This window comes from Apodemus sylvaticus, chromosome 19 (genome assembly GCF_947179515.1).
Source record: "Apodemus sylvaticus chromosome 19, mApoSyl1.1, whole genome shotgun sequence".
Taxonomy (NCBI): Eukaryota; Metazoa; Chordata; class Mammalia; order Rodentia; family Muridae; genus Apodemus; species Apodemus sylvaticus.
In genome coordinates this window covers 10,064,810-10,085,959 of record NC_067490.1, presented here as the reverse complement: position 1 = coordinate 10,085,959, position 21,150 = coordinate 10,064,810, and the positions used below count along the sequence as shown (strand labels likewise).

Sequence of the window (21,150 nt, the reverse complement as noted above, 5' to 3'; positions counted from 1 at the left end):
CCCTACAGAGAGCCCTTAGGCTAGCTACTGGTGCTTGACACAAGCTAGACTCATCAGAGGAGGGAGCCTCAAGTGAGAAGATGCCTCCATAAGGTAAGGCTGTAGTCAACCCTGTACAGTTCTTTCTTAACTCATGATCAATTGGGGGTGGGGGGCAGCCCATTGTGGGTGGGCCATCCCTAGGCTGGCGGTCCTAGGATCTATAAGCAGGCTAAGCAAGCCATGGGAAGGGGAAACCAGCAGGCAGCATCCCTCTGTGGCTGCTACATCAGCTCCTGCTTCCAGGTTCTTGCCATGTTTGAGTTCCTTCCTGGCTTCCCTCAACGAACTGCAATATGTAAGCCATATAAACCCTTTCCTCCCCATGTTATTTTGGTCATGGTGTTTCATCACATCAATAGAAACCATAAGACACCCCTGAGTTCCCAGATTGCCTAGGTGTCCTCCATCAGCGTAAGCACAGCCTGCCAGAGGTCACCCAACCCCAGGTTTCCTGGACGTGTGCCTGTCCTTTCTTCCATCCCGCATTGCCCCAGTCAGGTCTGCTGCACCAAGTCATGCCCAATGCAGCAAGAGATGGAGTCAAGGATTCAGCTCCCTTCATGACCACTGAAGTCAGGTGTCCCTCCACCTGCCTGGCTCAGAGACTAAGCTAGCCAGGAACACAGTGTCCAGTACCAAGAACACAGAAGGTACCAAACAGCCAGAAGAATCATGTGGAGAGTGATGTGAGATGCAGACCTGGGACCCGGGGCGACACAGGCTTTGAATGTCTGAATATAATAAAAGATTGGGTTTTCCAACCACAGTCCCTCGTCCCACATGAGGCTGTCCCCAGAGGGTCTTGCAGGCAATGTTATGTCCAACAAGCTGCTGATCTTTTATGCTATTAGGCAGAGGAGAGCCAGGTCTACCCTACTTCCTCAGGACATTCTGTGAGGTCCAACAGTCACCTATGTCTAGCCTAAAGTTAACTGAAGACGTCTATGAGGGACTCAAGGTTAGAGTAACAACTGGAAACACAGCCAGTCAGAGGGGCCCCCAAAGAGGTAAGGGCTGAATAGGGGACAAGTGATAGATATGTACACCAGGGAAGAGTCCCTGGAGGTGTCTCAGAGACCACCCCTAAGGGCCAAAGATGGCTGCAGATGGACGAGTCCTACATTCTCCTGGGATACCCTGTGCCCAAACACATGAACTGAGGCATCCTGGGCATGGAGAACCAGGGTGACTCTCTGGCCAGAGCCATACATGGTCCAAGTTAAGGGGCCCTCCCACGTCCCCAAGCCCATCTCTGTCTCACACTAAGACTTCCGTCCCTATGACCCTCTCAAAGAGGCAGGCCATGGGAAATACATGCTACTAAGGAGGCTAAAGGTCACTCTACAAAGGTTGTGAGAAATCAGGTGTGATTTGTCCCTTATTTAAGGTTTTATGCACATTTATGGGTATACAGATTTTTAAAACATCATTTTCTAAAGGACTCGATCAGGTACAGTCTTCAAGCTCTGCCTGATCAACTGTTGCGTTAACCCTTCTGAAGAAGCATTGCCATCAAGGGGGGGTAGGTCAGAGGGCGGCAGGTGCCTCCAGGCCCATCCAAACAGGGCTTGACAGAGACACTAACAGGAAAAGGATAAGGCAGAGCTGAGGGAGGCACTACCATGGTAAGGCCAAGTTCTTCGGGTCCAGTTGGCAGTAAGAGGGCCCACAGCTCATCTGAAACCTACAAACATCTCGCTGTCCCTAGAAGGAAATGCTAACTCCTCTGGAGTTGTCTGGCCTGGTCATCTGAGGCCACCTCAGGAATTAGGGGCAAGGAAACCAGTGTTGGCTGAATGCCTGGACCTTTCTGGATATGGTAACCTCAGTCTCTATGAGGTGGGTCTGTCACCTTTTTACATACACCGGGACTGACCAGTTAAGAATGCCAGTGATGGACCAGAGAGATGGTCTCAGCAGTTAAGAGCACTGACTGCTCTTCCAGAGGTCCTGAGTTCAAATCCCAGCAACCACATGGTGGTTCACAACCATCGTAATGTCTGATGCTCTCTTCTAGTGTGTCTGAAGAGAGTGACAGTGTACTCACATACATAAATCTTTTTTTAAAAAAGAATGCCAATGGTAGTGCTGGGTATGGTGGCACATGCCTTTAATCCCAGCACTCAGGAGGCAAAAGCAGGCGGATCTCTGTGAGTTCAAGCCCAGCCAGGTCTACAGAGTGAGTTCTAGGACAGCCAGGACTACATAAAGAGAATCAGTGTACTCGCTGGTTTTGAGTGTCAACTTGGCACAAGCTGGAGTTATCATAGAGAAAGGAGCTTCAGTTGGGGAAGTGCCTCCATGAGATCCAGCTGTGGGGCATTTTCTCAATTAGTGATCAAGGGTGGGAGGGCCCATTCCTGGGCTGGTGGTCTTGGGTTCTACAAGAAAGCAAGCTGAGCAAGCCAGGGGAAGCAAGCCAGCAAGAAACATCCCTCCATAGCCTCTGCATCAGCTCCTGCTTCCTAACCTGCTTGAGTTCCAATCCTGACTTCCTTTGGTGATGAACAGCAGTGTGGAAGTGTAGGCTGAATAAACCCTTTCCTCCCCAACTTGTTTCTTATCATGATGTTTGTGCAGGAATAGAAACCCTGACTAAGGTGGTGGAGCACACCTTTAATCCCAGCACTTGGGAGGCAGAGGCAGGCGGATTTCTGAGTTCAAGGCCAGCCTGGTCTACAAAGTGAGTTCCAGAACAGCCAGGGCTATACAGAGAAACCCTGGTGGGGGGGGGGGGGGAGAAAAGAAAAGAAAAAAAAAAAAAGAAACCCTAAGACAGTCTCGAAGGAAGGAAGGAAGGAAGGAAGGAAGGAAGGAAGGAAGGAAGGAAGGAGCCATTGGTAGCTAGGTGTGATAGTGCATACCTTTAAAACCAGCACTCGCGAGGCAGAGGCAGGCTAGCCTGGTCTACAGAGCAAGTTCCAAGACAGTCAGGTCTACACAGAGAAACCCTGTCATAGAAATAAAAGAGTGGGTCTGCTCACAATACCTTCAGCAGCAATTAGGAGTATCTTGACTAGCAGGCAGTCACAAGGCCTACCTGCTTTCTGCCTCCCTGACAATACAGGCGCAGCATCAATTTTGTAGGTAAAGCACACGCCTTTAATCCCAGCACTTGGGAGGCAGAGGCAGGTGGATTTCTGAGTTCGAGGCCAGCCTGGTCTAAAGAGTGAGTTCCAGGACAGTCAGGGCTACACAGAGAAACCCTGTCTCGGGGGAAAAAAAAAATTTGTAGGTAAGTTTATCCATCGTAAGCACGCCCAGGGATGCGCGCTGAAGAATTTATGAATGGACTGCCGAGCAGTGCGGTGCCTGCTTCAAAAGGGCTCAGGCAGGCACGGGCACGTGCGACTCTTCAGCACTGTTCTTTCCACTGCAGTAGACTTGACTTTGCTTTTTCCTGTAAAAGTAACACCTCTTTTTGTTTTGCTTTGTGACACAGTCTTTCTATATAGCCCTGTCTGTCCTGGAACTAGGTGTGTAGTCCAGGCTGGCCCTGAATGTAGAGATTGGCCTGCCTCAGCCTCTCAAGTGCTGGGATTTAAGGTCTACAACACTATGACTAGCCTAGTATCTTTTTTAAAGCACAGGCTAGCCCACAGGCAACAGTTGGGCTGCCTTCTCAACTCTCCAAAGGCAGGAACTCACCTCTCTTTAGGGACACCACGCTCCTCTGGTCCAGTTCCAGCCTCTGCACCAATGCACTAGGGTCTATCCGCGTCCTGGCAAAGATGTCATTGTGAACGAACGTCCAGTCCTGCAGTCCCAACAAGAGAAGAGAGAGGACAACGTCAGGTGGACCTTTGGTTTAGAGCCACACAGCAAGAAGCTGCCAAGGCAGAAATTCTCTACTTCTCAGCCAGGGAGGCCCTAGGAGAGTAGCTACATCCCTGTTCCCAGATCAGGTCTGTTCCTTCCTGCCAGCATCAGACTTGGGACAATCAGAGCAGAGCGGCTGGGAATAGAGCCCCACTAGCACAGGGCCCAAGCTCGGCCTCCTCGCAAACACAGGCAGACCTGGGAGCAGCTGTAAGGAAAAGCATCGCTGTATCCATGAGCCCTCCGGGAGTGAGTAAAGGGAGTCTTCTAAGTGGTCCTTGGGCATCTCTGAGGAATAAAATTAGGAATACCAACCACAGAGCCTTCCAATAAGGTAGACACAGCTGGCCGGAGGGGCTTAAGAACAGTCTCTGTCAACACAAGACTTAAGTTTGAGCCAAGTTACCAAATTAAAAGGAAAATGAGAGGGATAAGACATCAGGGGCTGCACAGCAAAGGGAGGGTGTGGGAGGAGACGGAAGGAGCTCTCAGTTTGACCACAACAACAACAAAGGAAATCTGGGCACAGTGGACTCCAGCCTGGGCGCCCAGAGAGTGGCAAGCTGGCTGGGCTAGGGTGAAATCTTGTCTCAAAAGAGTAACAAACAATGAGATGAGATAAAATAAAAATAAAAAAGATGCCAAAACCCAAAGCAAGGAGCAAGTGCCAGGGACACAGGCCTTTAACCCTAGCGCTTGGCAGGCAGAGGCAGGACAATCTCTTATGAGTTCGAGGTCAGCCTGGTCTACAGAGTGAGTTCCAGAACAGTCAGGGCTGCAGAGAGAAACCCTGTCTCAAAAACACAACGTGGGGAGGGAGGGGAGAGGGAGAGAGACAGAGACAGAAAGAGACAGAGACAGACAGAAAGACAGACACAGAGACCTGGACTGCAAGGCCCCTGCTCTGTGGAGACCCAGTCATGCAGGTGTCCTGCTCTGCGGACGGAGGGACGGAGGAACAGACGGACAGGCAGACAGACAGACACACACACACAGTGTGAGACTATGAACGAATTTCCACTAGGGGCTGGAGAAATGGATGACTCATGGTTAAAAGCACTTGCAGTTCTTGCAAACGACCTGTGCTTGATTCCAGCACGCACAACCACCCCAACCCTAGTTCCAGGAGACCCACACTCTCTCCTGCCTCTCACAGTACCAGGCACACATGCGGTATAAACACCCAGGCGCTCAAAACATATGCATAAAAGATTAAAAAAAAAAAAAAACTCATCTGTCAAACGAAACTGTCAGCTTTCCAGGTGTATGACACGTGGTGCACAGTAAATGCTTGAAAAACACGCTTTAGCATTTCTGATGGGAAGCCATAGGCTCCAGGGTCCAATAATATCCCTTCTGCTGCTCCTATGCAAACCCCAAAACACTGACAGGCAGTTGAAAGAGGAGCACCAGGCAAAGAACGTGGCCTGTGTGTGGCTGTATCTATCGTACAACCCTGACAATATCTTGCTAAGAGAAAGAACCCAACGCAAGAAACCAGTCTCCCTCTATTCCGTGGACGGTGGATGACTGTTAACACTTTTTAGGTTACCTAACCTCGGGCATGCCCTCTCCTTTAAAGAGCCTCGTACGGATTTTAAAGAGCCTTTGCTAGCGCCCTGAGAGATTTCCAGAGCGTCGTGGGATGCTCTCCCCCAGCGATGGAGCGCTTCTGGAGCCTCGCACCTCAACCATGAAGGCAAGATGGCTAAAGGTGGGCCGGGTCAGGACCCTAACCAGAGTGGCAGCAACACACACATAAGAGGCAACACGGCGGCCTGCAGGCTCCGGCTCTGCGAAGACCCCCCAGTTCTGCGGAGACCCCAACCATGCAGGCCTCGTGCTCTATGGAGATCCTGCTCAGCGGAGACCTGGCCCTGGCCCGACCCGGGCCCCGCACCTCACCTTCGCCCCCGCTCCGCCCACCGGGGCTTGTGGGACGGCCAGCTCCAAGGCGCGGGGCGCCGGGCCGGGTGCAGCCTCCCCGTCGGGCCTCACGGCCGCCCGGTGCACACGAGCCCGCAGCGCCCTCACTTTCCCCATCTTCGCAGGTTTCTCCACCGGCTAGCAACGCAGCCTCACTACAGGAAGCGCCTCCCGGAAGTGCTCCCTGCGGGCCGGAAATAGAGCCGAGGCGGCGGAGAGGGGCGTTCCGCCGATCTCCGGAAGTGCCTCCGGTGGCGCGTGCGCAGTTGCGGCGCTTACGCGGTGCGCTCCTGCTAGCGTGTATGAGACGTGCGCCAATGTGGAGGCTCGGAGATCTTTGCACTTATTTGTAAAGAGCCAGGGAAATAAAACGATAGACGCCTCGGATGCATCTTACGCCATGTTTCCAAGGGGCGCGTCTGGGGTAGAATAGGGAGACAGGTTCACGCCGGTTTTACTCATATGGGCCTCTGTGCAGCATTGCGTTTCGTCCTCTAGACAGGTCCTGGAGTTGGACTTTGCAATTCCACTTAGATGGGAACCAGGCCTACTGAGCGGCCTCGGTCCTCCTGCACAGTCGGCTCCGCGCCCAGCACCCCCTGTGCATCCAGTGCGCTGTTGTCCAACTGTCCACCCAAATGACACCTATAAAATAAAATACAAAAACCAAGTGGGCTGTGGTTGGGGCCACAAGAGAAAGCTGGGCCCAGGCACAGCCAGGGTAATGGCCTTCTGCGTTCTCCCCTTCTCAGTTAGAGAGCATCCTGGATGCCGGGATCCACAATGAGATGGGATTTGTTGAGCCCAAAGCAAAGCCGGGTGCCCCACCGTATCTGAAGTGGCAGAGCACGCCAGGGAGCGGAGCCAGTAAGCACCATTCCTCTGCCGTTTCTCTTTGGCGGCTGCCTCCAGGTTCCTGCTCCTGCCTTGCTGATGAGCTCCAACCTGTAAGATGTACTGAACGCCTTCCTCCCCCACGTTGGCTTTGATAAGTGTTTTATCACAGCTACAAACAGCAAACTAGAACGGTGAGTGAGTGAGTGGGTGGCTGCAGGCCCAGCAGTGCAATTTAGTGTGAAGCTCAGACAAACTAGATCGACTCAGTCAACTTGGAGAGGCGTTTGAGCTGAACTGAAAATCAACCAGTCAGAATTCAGAAAGAGCTAGCAAAGGAGATCTTATTCAGCAGTAAGCCTCTGAGACAACACTGACATCTGGCGAATAAAAGTTAATTTCACGAGCCTCTTTTGAGATGACCTGGGAATAAAGTTCATTGAATTCTTCACAACCTGGTTTATCTCCCCAGAGCACCTACCAGTCAGGGCCACCCTGAAAGCTGGCCTAGCTTTTACCTAGGGCAGACCCCCCGTCCCTCACCCCCTAAATGTTTTCTCCTTCTCAGCCCTCAGCAGTGTTCCTGTCCCGTGCTCTGGGATGTCCATTGGGCCCCGGGTTCCCCCATGGAGGGTGAGTTGCTTAAAGCCAGTTCCAGCGCATACCAGTTGCCACCCTTGTCCCAAGGAACTCACAAGTCGACAAGGGGGTGCTAGTTAATTCTTTAACATCCTCTACTTTTTCCTGACGCCTGAGGGCGCTCGTGTCCCGCGCTTCCCTGACTCCTGGCAAATTGGTTTCTCAGTCAGCTACTGGGTGACCGGCTGGGGCGGGCGGTGGATAGTGTATCATCGTACCCAACCAGGGACTCCCAGCTGCCAGCCCCTCCCCACCTCCCCTGCAGGAATCAGCAGGGTCCAGATCTCCTCTCAGTTCATCCCCAGCCCCACTGACTGATCCAAGACAGTTCTGCCTGGTTTTTCTCGGGGAGGAGGGCCCCCTTGAGCCTCCCAGGGAGGTGGCCAGGTTTGCTGGGTAAGAGCATAGGTCTGCCTTTCCCTGGGTGACTTAGCCAAGGCCTGAGCTTTTTCAAGCCTGTTTCTGCTTTTACAATAGGGGTGGGGGTGGAGTTGGGTGGGGTGTAGAATGGGCTGCTGGGGGACTGTGAGAAAAGTGAGAACCAGGAAGTGACCGCTAGCAACTCAGTAGCTGGAGTTCACAGATTCCCAGGGCTGGGCAGAAAAGAGGCCTGTGGCTCAATAGGGTGTCAGAGTGTAGAGGGCGGAGCCCAAGCACAGACCTGGCACACACACACACACACACACACACACACACACTACTTCGGAGGCCCAGGCCCTGATCCTGCAGTACAGAATCCTAATTCGACTCTGATCCAGGGTGCTAGGCCAGTCGCTCAAAGCAGTGGGTCAGGGAATCGGCCTCCTGTCCTTCTCGGCTTCTGGCAGAGGGAGGGCTTGCTGAGCACCAAGGCCCAAGTCCTACCACCCACCCACCTCTGTCAACCTGCAAAGGGCACAGAGCCACTTCCCAGCAGTTCCCAGAGATGGGAAAGAGCAGGCTTGGGTGTCCTTGTTCTGGGACTTCCCAGACACCCTGGTGTGTGTACTGATGAGAGGCCAAATCTTTTAAATTCAGACTTTGTTTTAGAGACCCTGGCCTAAGTTTGAAGTCAGGGAAACTGAGACTGAGGCAGCCCCACACTCCTACACTCCAGGAGGGGGAAAGGCCCAGCAACTCGTCCAGAATGTGTGTCCCTGCCTGTTCTGCGGGAAACCATGTGGTGACACGCAGGGCGGTTCAGAGGAAATAGATAAGGGGAAGACCCATGCCACAATTTCAATAAAGTGCCCAGGACTGAGGGGACTGGAGATAGGAGAGGCCCCAGTAGAGAGCCCAGATGGTGGCTCTGATGCCTTGTCCTCAGAGATCAATTATATGATTGGCCAAACTCTATCTCTCTTTTCCCATTAAGTCTGCCTGCTGAGTAGAGAGGGCTGGTTCCCAGGGCCTGAGTGCTTCTGTGAAGTTGATTTACAACAGCCTCCTTACTTATTATAAAATGGATACATAGGTATCATTTAATAATTCAAAACACAGGAGAGTCGGCTAAAGCGCTAACACCACTTGGATCCTATTGCCCAGAGCTCCCTGGCTGCTTCCTCCCGGGTCTGGGCACCCATCCACAGTTGACTGCTACCACCGCTACTATCTTTAGATCTTGGCCAGCGGGCTGGAGAGATGGCTCAGCGGTTAAGAGCACTGACTGATCTTCTAAAAGTCCTGGGTTCAAATCCCAGCAACCACATGGTGGCTCACAACCATCTGTAATGAGATCTGACTCCCTCTTCTGGGGTGTCTGAAGACAGCTCCAGTATATTTACATATAATAAATAAATAAATATCTTTAAAAAAAGATCTTGACCAGCAGTCAACATAGCCACTGTACTTGCTGAGCCCTAAGGTTGCCTAGCTAGAGAGACCATTACCACCCGTTTGTTTATTTGTTGTTTTGGTTTTTGAGTCAGAGTTTCTCTATATAGCCCTGGAACTCACTATATGGACCAGGCTGGCCTTGAACTCAGATTCCCCCTGCTCCCGAGTGCTGGTATTACAGGCATAGAGCACCACAGCCACTTCACCTATTGCTCTTTAAACCCTACAGGGACGAGGGGGGGGGGGGGAAGGGCAGGGGGCGGGGCACTGCCGGTCAGTCTATGCCAGTATTTCAGTGCCAAAAAGTGGGGGTGGGCAGGGGATGGGTTCAGAGACAAAACAGTGTGTGACATGAGGGGTGACTTGGAGTGACAGAAGCCCAGAGGAGAGTGTGGTGCGGCATGGGCTGTGTTCTGGAGGCCTTCCTGGTGTTCAGACCAGGGACGGGGTGAGAGAGTCCCGCTATGATGCTGCTAACTCCAACCCTCAAGCCATCTCCTCTTCGGTGGCAGGGAGGGGAGCTGCTTCCCTGATGTAGGTCTACCTGTCCTTCCTTGTGTCACCGCCCATGTCACCCCACCATGTCCTCTCACCCTCTTTCATCGGGGAAGACCAAGATCTGACCATTCCACATCTCTGGCAGTGAGGGGAGAATAACTCAGTTCCTTCCATTACAATTAAAGAGGCGCACACGGATTCAGAAAAGTCAGGAGGAAGTGTCTGTGAAAGCTTGGGTGAAACTTAGCAAACTACCCAGGGGGAGTGAGGGTAGGGACCGGAAGAGAACCCACTACACCAACATAGCTCCTTCCGGCATTCTAAAAATGTATCCCTAAACACACACGTACTCTCACCCTTCACCAAAGAATCTTCTCTACATATATATGTGTGTGTGTGCCTATATGTATATATGCACACGTTTATATATGTGTGTGCATGTGTGTGTGAATACGTATATATGTTTTTATACATGTGTGTGCATGTGTGAGGGTATGTGCATGTGTACATATATGTTTATACATATGTGTGTATGCATGTATTTTATACATATATAAATGTATGTGTATACATATATAAATTTATGTGTGTATATGTATTTGTGTATTTATGTGTGTGTATATATGCATTTATATATGTATGTGTATACATATATGTGTGTGTATTTATATGTGTGTATATATGTATAGATATGTGCATATATATGTATCTATATATTTATATATGTATATTGTGTATTATATATATATGAATATATAAAAAACAATAATAAAGAAATGAGGCTATCGATTTTAAAGGAAAGATGTGAGGGAATGGCATGGCCAGAAGTAGAGGGAGGAAACAATGAAACTATATTTTAATTTAAAATATATTACATAAAAATTATGATTTTCTTAAAGTTCAAATGAAGACTTTTCACTCCACAAACAAAACTCAAAGGTAACTCCACTCTGATGATCACTCAGGTTGAATCTCCTCTGTGCCTCTCTCCCAGACACCCACACAGCATGTGAGAGCTGGAACCCAGGGCCCCACACATCCCTAAACATGCACCCCACCCCTGAGCCACACCCCAGTGCTCCGCTTCTGATTACTTACAATCTTCACATGTGCTGGACCTCGCTCTGAGCCCAGGGGCTTTTCCAGGCCCCTGTTATATGTCCCAGTCAGGGAAACTGAGGCTTGGAGGAAGACATGAAGTACCTTATGGATCTGACTGCTGCTTGTCCTCTGTGCTGCGCCCTGATGTTACCTCAGCCAGCGTGACTCCCAGATAGACAGAGAAGAGGAGAGAAAGGACCCAGAGAAGCAAGAGTTCAGAAGTCAGGAATTGAATCAAATGCTGTCCAGATGCTCTCCTCAGGACGTCAATTCTCAGACCTTGGGAGACAGAGGCAGGCAGATTTCTCAGTTCAAGGGCAGCCTGGTCTACAGAGTGAGTTCCAGGACAGCCAGGGCTACACAGAAAAACCCTGTCTCAAAAAAAAAACCAAAAAAAAAAAAAAAAAAAAAAAGTAGCTCTGTTCCAACCCTAGTGGAAACCACACACTGGGCAGGAAGCAGTGGTTTGGTAAGAACTGGGATGAGAAGAGATACGGGCTAAGGGCATGCAGAGGTCTGACCCAGGCAGGGCCTGGTTGAGGCTAGGTGCCTCCCGTATGACCCACAAGCAGCCCTCCGACAGTCCCACAGATTGGCATGGCTCTTGGGGTGGAGGGGATCGGGCTAGTGGGAAGGCTTTTGGGCCTACAGGTTTTGGTAATAAAAATGTTCCTTCCTCCCTTTCCCTCTTCCCACATAGTCCTGTATTAGTTTGATTTTTAATCAATTCTTTTTTAAAGATTTATTTATTTCATGTATGAGTACACTGTAGCTGTTTACAGACACCAGAAGAGAGCACCAGACCTCATTACAGATGGTTGTGAGCCACCATGTGGTTGCTGGGATTTGAACTCAGGACCTCTGGAAGAGCAGCCAGTGCTCTTAACCTCTGAGCCATCTCTCCAGCCCCAATTCTTTTTTCTTTTTTTTTTAACTTATTTATTTATTTATTTATTTATCTATTTATTTATTTTGACAGGGTTTCTCTTTGTAGCCCTGGATGTCCTGGTATTCACTTTGTAGACCAGACTGACCCCAACTCATGTAGATCTGCCTGCCTCTGCATCCTGAGTGACTGAATTAAAAGGCAGGACACCGATGCCACCACCACCACCTGGCTTTAATTAACCAGGTTTCTTAACCCTTTGTTGTTTTGATCACACAAATGTTGTTCAGTGCTGAGTTAAATGGTAATTATGTTTCTGTGCACACAACTTTCTGATTTTCCTCCAGAGTTGGTAATTGCTTTTTTTTTTCCCCTCAACCTCTTCTGACTCAGAGCCTGCTCGTTTTCCCAACTTTCAAGCAAGTGTCTAAAATGATTCTCAGAATAAGGCCCACAGAGTCCAGCCTGTCAGTCAGTCCCTCTGAGGAGAGCTAGGAATTTGGATTTAGCCTATGAGGGTTTATTCCCATGAGGGCCAAAGTCCCAAAGTCCTTAAATACTGTTGTTAGCAAACAGGTGATCCCACAGGCCTCCTCCCAGGGACTTAGCAGGCACTGTTAGGACCTGCCACTGCTAGATGTGCTAGGTGTGCCTCAGCTGAAAAGGCCCCCAGCCACCCCAGATCCCTCTCTCTGCCCTCGGTGTGTGTGTGTGTGTGTGTGTGTGTGTGTGTGTGTGTGTCCTCTCTGCCTTCTCTGACTTGTGTCTCTCTGTCTGCCTGTCTGCCTCTATCCAAGTCGACCTCTATCCCACCTCCTCTGCCCAGCACTGCCTTCCCGGCGTCCCCTCTACTATTCCCCTCCTCCATAAAACCCCCTTACACTAGATCTGTTACATGACCCCACCAAAGGGTCATGTAACACCCACCCCTCGTTCGCATTTTTATCCTATTGACTGCGACATCTTTCGGTGACTCAAGGAAGCAAGAATTTGGCTTCTTCGGCTCCTTCCCACAAAGAGGAAGTCAAAGGAGAAAGAGCTTGTCTTAGGGGAAGTGGTTGGGTGAGGAGCCATTGAGGTCAGGACTAGGAGGGCATGGGAACAACCCAGCTTCTTTCCCTCTTTCCTGCGCTCGCACCTGGCTGCCCGGCACTGGGAGGTCCTGGATCCCCTAGCTCCTGTTTGTGTGATTCAAAAGTGCCAAGTAAGAGCCCGCAAGAGCCCAGCACCCTGCGCACTGCCCACAGGTTTCCGGTTCCGCGGCTCCCATAGCAGCTCTTGCCTGCCCCTCCTCTCACCTCCTCCGGTGCCAAAAACGCCTCCCGCCCCTGGCTCACCGCAGAGGGGGCCAATGCTAAATCTATGCTGCAAAAGGAAGTTTCTCAGGGGAAGGAGTCGAAAAGGTATAGACCAGGATGGGGGCAGGGCACCAAAAGACCCAGAGTTGGGCCAGAGGGAAATTTGAACCGGTCAGATGGGAGGGGGCGGGGAGGCCCCAGGGTTGTGGGCAGTGTGCGAGCAGTTTCTGAGCATATTAAAAGGACAAAGTGCATCCGGCCTCAGTTCTTCCTCCTGGCTCTCTCTGCTGGCACCGAGCCCCAGCGTGGGCAGGCTGGCCCTTGCTGGTACCGACCTGCCTCTCCCATCCATCGCTGACCCCTCCGATTAACTGACTCTCTGGCATCCCCTCACTATCAAGCACCACAGCACCACTTCCCAGAATCCCACTCATCTCCAAGAATGGCACGTAGGCGTGCACATGCGAGTGACCGTGTGCGCGCATGCGTGTGCACATACTTATGAGTCTCCACACCCTCTTTTTTCTGTGTTTTTCTCTAAAAGATTTGTTTATTTTAGGTACACTGTAGCTGTCTTCCTATTTTTTTGGATTTGTTTTTTTTTTTTGTTTGTTTTGTTTTGTGACAGGGTTTCTCTGTGTGGTCCCGCCTTTCCTGGAACTCACTCTGTAAACCAGGCTGGCCTTGAACTCAGAAATCCGCCTGCCTCTGTCTCCCGAGTGCTGGGATTACATGTGTGTGCCACCACTGCCTGCCCTGCAGCTGTCTTCAGATACACCAGAAGAGGACATCAGATTCCATTACAGATGGTTGGGAGCCACCATGTGGTTGCTGGTAATAGAACTTAGGACCTCTCGAAGAGCAGTCAGTGCTCTTAACCACTGAGTCATCTTTCCAGCCTTTTTTTTTTTTTTTAAGTCAGAATCAGACATAGCTAAGGATGGTCTTGAACTTCCAACCCTCCTGCCTTCATCTTTCAAGTCCTGGGATTACAGGCTCGGGGTTGGACCCAAGGTTTCCTGGATGCTAGGCAAGCACTCTACCCACGGATCTATGGCCTAGCACTCTTTTTCCTGTCTACCCACGGATCTATGGCCTAGCACTCTTTTTCCTGTCTTTCTTCCTCTAACTTTGGCCTACTAGGCCTGGATGATGCTCTGGGTTCCCACTCACTCTGTGTCATGCCCAGCTGCTGACCTGCTGGCCTCTTAACAATTCTGTAGGGCTGATTGTTTGGCCTCTGTACCAAAGAGAGCCCTTGCCTGTCCCTCGTGGCCTTAGTCTCCTACAGGCGTGAGTGACAGAGACACAGATGACCCAGCTGGGCCTACAAAAGGGGACAGCAAGGGCCCAGGGCTGTGTCTCAGCACTTCTGTAGGAAGGACGCTCACGCTTGCTCTGTGGCACCACGCCGCTCGCCCTCCCAGCTTGGACCGAGTACAACTAAAGTCCAGCGGCTTGCCCACTCTCCGCTTGAGCCTGGTGCCCAGCCGGCCTCTACTCCTCACTGCCACTGAAGAGGCTGGTAGCTTCCTGCTCCTCCCGTTCCTCTTTCCTCTAGGCAGGGCACGCCTGGCATGTTAGATGAATTCTTTCTCTACTTGCCAGCATGTCACGTCACAAAGTGTGAGTGGGCTTTGATTTCCACACGTATCAGAAATCCAGATGAGTGTGGTACGGGGTCCCCAGCACCTGCCCTTGCTTATCCCTCCACTGAAGCTCTGCGGGAAGACAGAAGGAAAGGTGGGGGAAGGAAGGTGAGGTGAAAAACATGCATTGACAGACACATACACACACCAAACACATACATTCACACATACACACACATATGCACATATATACCACACACACAAACCACACACACACATACACAACATACACACACCAACACATACATTCACACATACACACACATATGCACATATGTACCACACACACAAACCACACACACACATACACAACACACACACCAAACACATACACACACATATGCACATACACACCACACACATATACCACACACACACATCCACACACATCACACACATACTACACACATACATACACACCACACAAACATACACACCAAACATATACATACACACATACAGACACACCACACAAACATATACCACACACAACACACATATACATGCACACATACATATACACCACACACACAATACACATACATAGATGCCACATAACACATACACACATACCACATACATAAATACATACGCTCATACACACATATGCACACATACACCACACATATACATAATACACACATACACAATGCACACACAAACACATACATACACACATAGCACACACATACACAACACACATACCACATACCACACATCACATACAACACATGCATACACAATGCACACATCAAACACATAAATACACATACATGCACACCACACAGGTACATACACCACACACACCACACACACATTGATACCACACACACCACATACACAAATACATACACCACACATCTACACACCACACACCACACGTATAAACACCACACACACATACACCACATACCACACACACACACATGTACCACACACACACACAGAGTTACAGAGTCTTAGCAGAACTGTTGTATCTGGAGGAATCTGGAGTGAGTGACAGTATCTAAGCTTGAAAGTACACTTTTGTCAGCGATTGCCATCTGAGGTTTTTTGGTTTGGTTTGGTTTGGTTTGGTTTGGTTTGGTTTGGTTTTGGTTTTTCGAGACAGGGTTTCTCTGTGTAGCCTTGGCTGTCCTGGAACTCACTCTGTAGACCAGGTTGGCCCCGAACTCAGAAATCTGCCTGCCTCTGCCTCCCAAGTGCTGGGATTAAAGGTGTGTGCCACCATTGCTTGGCACCATCTGAGTTTTTATGGACTTATTCCTTGGAAGGTTTCTCAGAGCCTTTGCATGGCTTAGTCCAGAGACAAGCCTGTCAAACCAGGACGCCTTCCACAGGTGAGGACTGCTTAGATTGATGGGTCTTTCAAGAGAGCCCCCAGGTCAGACAAGTTTTGGGTCTGTGGAAACGGACGTGTTTTAGGTACCTTTTGTGTAATAATAAAAAGATCTTCAAATCTTCTGAATTCCGTCCCTCAGAGGCTGCTCCCCCTTCTGCTAAGAAGCCTGAATTCAAATTCCTCCTGTAGTGGCTGTCTTTCTTTCATAGAGTGTCCCCAGTCACCCACCAACACACACAATGTACATCACATACATACATGCATAACACACACACATACACACATATAACACACAAATACACAACACACACATCAAACACATACATACACACATACATGTACACCATACACATACATACACCACACACCACACAGACACACACACACACACCACAACTGACCACCGAGGCAAGAGGTGTCTCCCTGCTGGGTCATTATAGCTGTGTTCCGCGCATATCCTGTTCCCTGTGATCCTTGCCAGTCATTCAGACTCAAAGTCAAGCTGAGCCTTATTGCTCACCCAGCTGCTGCAGGTCCCCAGCTGTGTCTGTGGCCTCTGTCCCCATCCAGATCTGCCACGGCAAGCTTCCCTTTTCTCTAAGCCGCCCTTAGCTGTCAGGAGCTTGGATTATTCCAGATCCCCCCGATCCTCCACAGATGCCAACCATCCGTGCCCTCAGCTCTCTGCGGTTCAGCATGTCATCTCGTCTCCCCTGGCTCCTAAGTGAGTCCTCCCTGCCCTTCCTTTTCTTCCTCTACCAGCATCGCCACATTTAGAGCTGGCTTCACTTCAGAAGTAGAGTCCGGTCGTGTTTTGAAACCCCACCTGTCCGTATCAGGCTTGGAATTGGTGTCATGAGCCATTGGCACTTCGTGAGACTCTCTGAGGTGGTGGGCTGAGTCCTGTGGCTCAGAATTCTGTTTTCTGATGGTTTTCTCCTGTTTCCCATCTTCTTTTCCCCCTTTCCTCCTTTCCACTGCGAATGTTTATTCTGCCCCATTCTGATTCAGGAATTGTCTCTTGACAATTTTCGTGTAGATGTTAGAGTTGTTGTTTACTGTCAAGTTGACTACTTTAGAATCACCTCGGAGAGAGACTTGTGGGTGTATCAGTTACTTTTGTTGCTGTGATAAAACTCTGTGACCAAGGCAACTTGTAGGAGGAAAAGGTTATTTGGGCTTCGGGTTTGTACTGGCTGGGTCAGTGTAACAACTTGACACAAGCTGGAGTCAACAGACAGGAAGGAGCTTCAGTTAAGGAGAGGCCTCATGAGATCCAGCTGTAACGCATTTTCTCAATTAGTGATCAATGACAGGGCCCAGCCCTGGGCTGGTGGTTCTATAAGAAAGCAGATTGAGCAAGCCAGTAAGCAGCACCCCTCCATGGCCTCTGCATCAGCTCCTGCCTCTGAGTTCCTGCCCTGTGTGAGTTCCTGTCCTGACTTCCTTCAATGATGGACTATGATCTGGAAGTGTAAGCCAAATAAACCCTTTCCTCCCCAACTTGCTTTTTAGTCATGGTGTTTCATCATAACAACAGAAACCCTAACTAAGACATGGTTCTGGAGAGAGAATTCCCGATGCTGAGGAGACATGGGAACATGGGTCTGGAGCAAGAAGCTGAGAGGTCACATCTCTGATGGGTTATTTGTCTATCGCTGGTAAAATGAGCCAATTCAAGTCAGATTAGATTATATTAAATGCAGGTTTTTTGTTTTGTTTTTCTGTCTGTTTGGTTTTTTTTTGTTTTTTAGTTTTTCAAGACAGGGTTTCTCTGTGTAACAAGACAGCCCTGGCTGTCCTGGAACACACTCTGTAGACCAGGCTGGTCTCAAACTCAGAAATCCGCCTGCCTCTGCCTCCTGAATACTGGGATTACAGATGTGCGCCACCAAGTTTATTTAGAAGTTGCTGTCAGGGAAGTTCGCTGGCCCCAAAGATGAAGATCTGGGAAGTCACCACGAGAAGAGAGAAGGAGGGGAGGACAAAGAAAAGGGGAATGGGTTTCTGGAAATATTAAAAATGACTAGCAATATCTCGCACTACACTGGTCACCAGGCACTGGCGGGCCACATGGCCCCTGGGGAGTGGTCTCATCTCAGCAGACTCTCATTCCCCAAGCTCCCGAAAAGTCTCCACCCGACTCGCTAAGTCCCTTAGTGGGTCACTGGCACACCAGCCCAATGCAACGACCGCCCACCTCACAGTTAGCTGTCACAATACCCAGTAGCCCGGTAAAATCAGAACTCTAGAAGCTTATAATTCATCAGTCAGCTTTATATATCAATAAATCTTCAATTTACAAGATGCCCACACAATAATTTCAGAGCCAATTGATAATGATACAAGCTGCCCACCTAGATTAGAGAAATTATCCCAGGCGGCGGTGGTGGCGCACGCCTTTAATCCCAGCACTTGGGAGACAGAAGCAGGCAAATTTCTGAGTTTGAGGCCAGCCTGGTCTACAGAGTGAGTTCTAGGACAGCCAGGGCTACACAGAGAAACCCTGTTTTGAAAAACACCAGATTAATTAATTAATTAATTAATTAAAAATAAAAATTAAAAATTAAAATAAAAAACAAAAAATATATGATGTTAAAAAAAAATAAAGAGCGCTGCCTCCCTGTCTAAGCAGGTCTAAGACAGAAAGACCTCCCCACAGGATTTCCACAGACAGGAACCATGATGGCCCCACAGCTCCACCAAGAACTGAAGGTACTACTGGAAGGGAAATAAGATACTGATTCAAAAGCCATCGTTGCTTACCAGAAAAGACTTTTTCAGCGCACAAACACATCTGTTAAAGCCACACTGCTCTGCGGGGGCTGCAGTCTGAGTCTCAACACTACACGGGGGAGCCTAACCCTAACCCTAACCCTAACCTAACCCTAACCCTAACCCTAACCCTAACCCTAACCCTAACCCTAACCCTAACCCGACACAGGACACACACCCATACAGATGCGCATATACACTTAAGAGATAATACAAAGTAACTCTGTGGGAAGCAGCCTGGGGGTCTGAAACCAAACAGTCTCAACTGCAAACACAGAGGAGAGAGAGTGAACTGGAAGGGAGCGAGGCTATAAACCTTCAAACTCCACCCCCAGTGACTCATTTTGTCCAGCAGGGCTCAACCTCCTAAAGGGTCCATAACCTTCCCAAACTGTGTGGCTAACAAGAGCCAACTGCTCATGTATGTGAACCTGTGGGTGATGTGAGGGGGTGGGGAGCCCATAGGGAGGGGAAAGTTCATTCAGATCACCAGAGCAAGTCTATGGCGTATGGAAAGCCTACATTCCTTGTCTCTAAATTGTGTAAAAGCTTTTCTACAAAATCATTTCACTAATTTTCAAATTTTAGTACTGTGTGAGTTTTTGTTTGTGTGTGTGTATGTGTATGTGTGTTGTTTGATTTACTTCATTTAACATAATGATCTCTACCCTCATCAATGTTGCTGTAAATGGCAGGATCCTATTCTTTTTTGTGACCAAGTAATATTCCATCATGTACATGTACCATATACATACACACACACATATACATACATACACACACACACACACACACACATTTTAACCCGTTTATCCATCAATGGATTCCAAGCTCAACCATGGCTTTGGTCCTGTGCTCAGACGTATCTTCAGCACACTAATTTCCCATAGCCGTGATAGTTACCCAGTGTCTAGTTCTATTTGTGAGTTTCTGAGGAAGTTCCGTCTGGTTCTCCATCACGGACATGCTAATCGGCAGCCCTACGAGAAGTTCATAGTGTCAGCAATCAGGCATCACTACCGCCTACCCTGGGGACCCAGTGATAGCAGGATATGTCATCGCCAGCTGCCAAGATGTGACACATCCCCACTGTTATCAACAGTGTCTGTCATCCCTCTCCCCCCGCCCCCGGCCCCGCCCCTGTGCTAGTCCCTCCTTTCCTCACTCTCTTCCTCCCACCGCCCCAGTACAGACACAGTCTCTGTATACCCCTCCCCAGGAAGCCTCCCACGTGAGGTCTGTCCCATGGTGTGACTCTAAAGTGCCTGTCATTTAGCTCATAGGCATCCCCCTGCCCCACACCCTCACTGCGTCTGCCTTTCTTGTCCTGTAATGGCCATTCTGCAGGAGTGAGAGATCATCGCTTCCTGTGGCTTTGATTTGCATTTCCCCTAAGAAGTAGGGATGCTTAGTATTTTTTTATATTTGTTGACTATTTGTACATTTCTTTCCAAGAAACGTATGACCAGATCATTTGCATAGAATTAAAATGGGTTTATTTCTCCTTTTTTGCTGTGAAACTTGCCTGAGAAGAATCTCGCCATTGTGCTTTTTAAATGGGTTTATTTTTCTAAATCCTGTGTATGTATACGCTTGAGGGGGCCAGAAAAGTGCTTTAGATGTCCTGAAGCTGGAGTTACAGATGCTTGTGAGCTGCCTGGTATGGGTACTAAGAACCAAACTGCAGTCATCTGCAAGAGCAGACAGCACCAGGATTCTCCTCCTCCTCCTCCTCCTCCTCCTCCTCCTCCTCCTTTTCTTCTTCTTTTGTTTTTTGGTTTTTTGAGACAGGGTTTCTCTGTGGAGCCCTAGAACCGCTTCATAGACCAGGTTGGTCTCAAACTCAGAGATCTACCTGCTCCTGCCTCGTAAGTGCTAGGGTTAAAGATGTGCACCACCAGACCTGCCAGACAGTATGCCCCTAACCACTGAGCCCTCTCCCCAAGCGCTCTCAGTCTTGAGGTGCACCCTGTGGCCAGCCTTGCCATGCCTTCAAACAGATGCAGATGCTTCTCACTCTGTCGGGTTGGTCTCCAAGTGTGGCGGGGCTCAGGGCTTCTCCTTTCGTGGTCTCCTTAGTAGTTAATTTTGACTTCCTTGAGAGTTCTGTATCTTGAACTGCACTGGGACTTGCTTTGTACCCCCAGTGAGTGAGCCCAATGTGTTTTGACATCATGGTGTGCAGAGTTAGAATATTCATTCAAACATTTCACACACAGTGTCCATTCTATTTGGCCTGTCTGCTTCTCTGCGTCACACTGGCAGTGGTTAATTTTGATTAAGAAATGACCTTTAGAGAATTAGTGAGGCACTCCTTTGAGAATTTCTGTGAAAGTGTTTCTAGAGAGAATTAACAGAAAACCCATCTTGTAAGTGGGCAGAACCATCCCATGAGCTGGGGTGGTGGCGGGAGGGGCAATCCAACATTTTCTGACCTCCAGGGGAACCCACACAAACAAACACACAAACACATTTTTTAAAAAAAAGTTGGGCATACCTTTAATAACAGGTGGTGCATACCTTTAA

General features: G+C 49.4%; 1 protein-coding gene across 2 annotated transcripts in view; it reads right to left on the bottom strand.

The window, feature by feature from the left end:
• Nucleotides 1-5,980, bottom strand: part of Slx9 (SLX9 ribosome biogenesis factor) — a 29,125-nt gene extending 23,145 nt beyond the window's left edge. For both annotated transcript variants that reach the window (XM_052163582.1, XM_052163583.1), the window contains exons 1-2: nucleotides 5,767-5,980; nucleotides 3,691-3,799 (exon numbers count right to left, since the gene is read on the bottom strand). In XM_052163582.1, the coding sequence (XP_052019542.1) occupies nucleotides 3,691-3,799; nucleotides 5,767-5,904 (247 nt within the window). In that variant the 5' untranslated portion in view covers nucleotides 5,905-5,980. The remainder of the gene's footprint in view (nucleotides 1-3,690; nucleotides 3,800-5,766) is intronic.
• Between the last annotated feature and the right edge of the window lie 15,170 nt (nucleotides 5,981-21,150).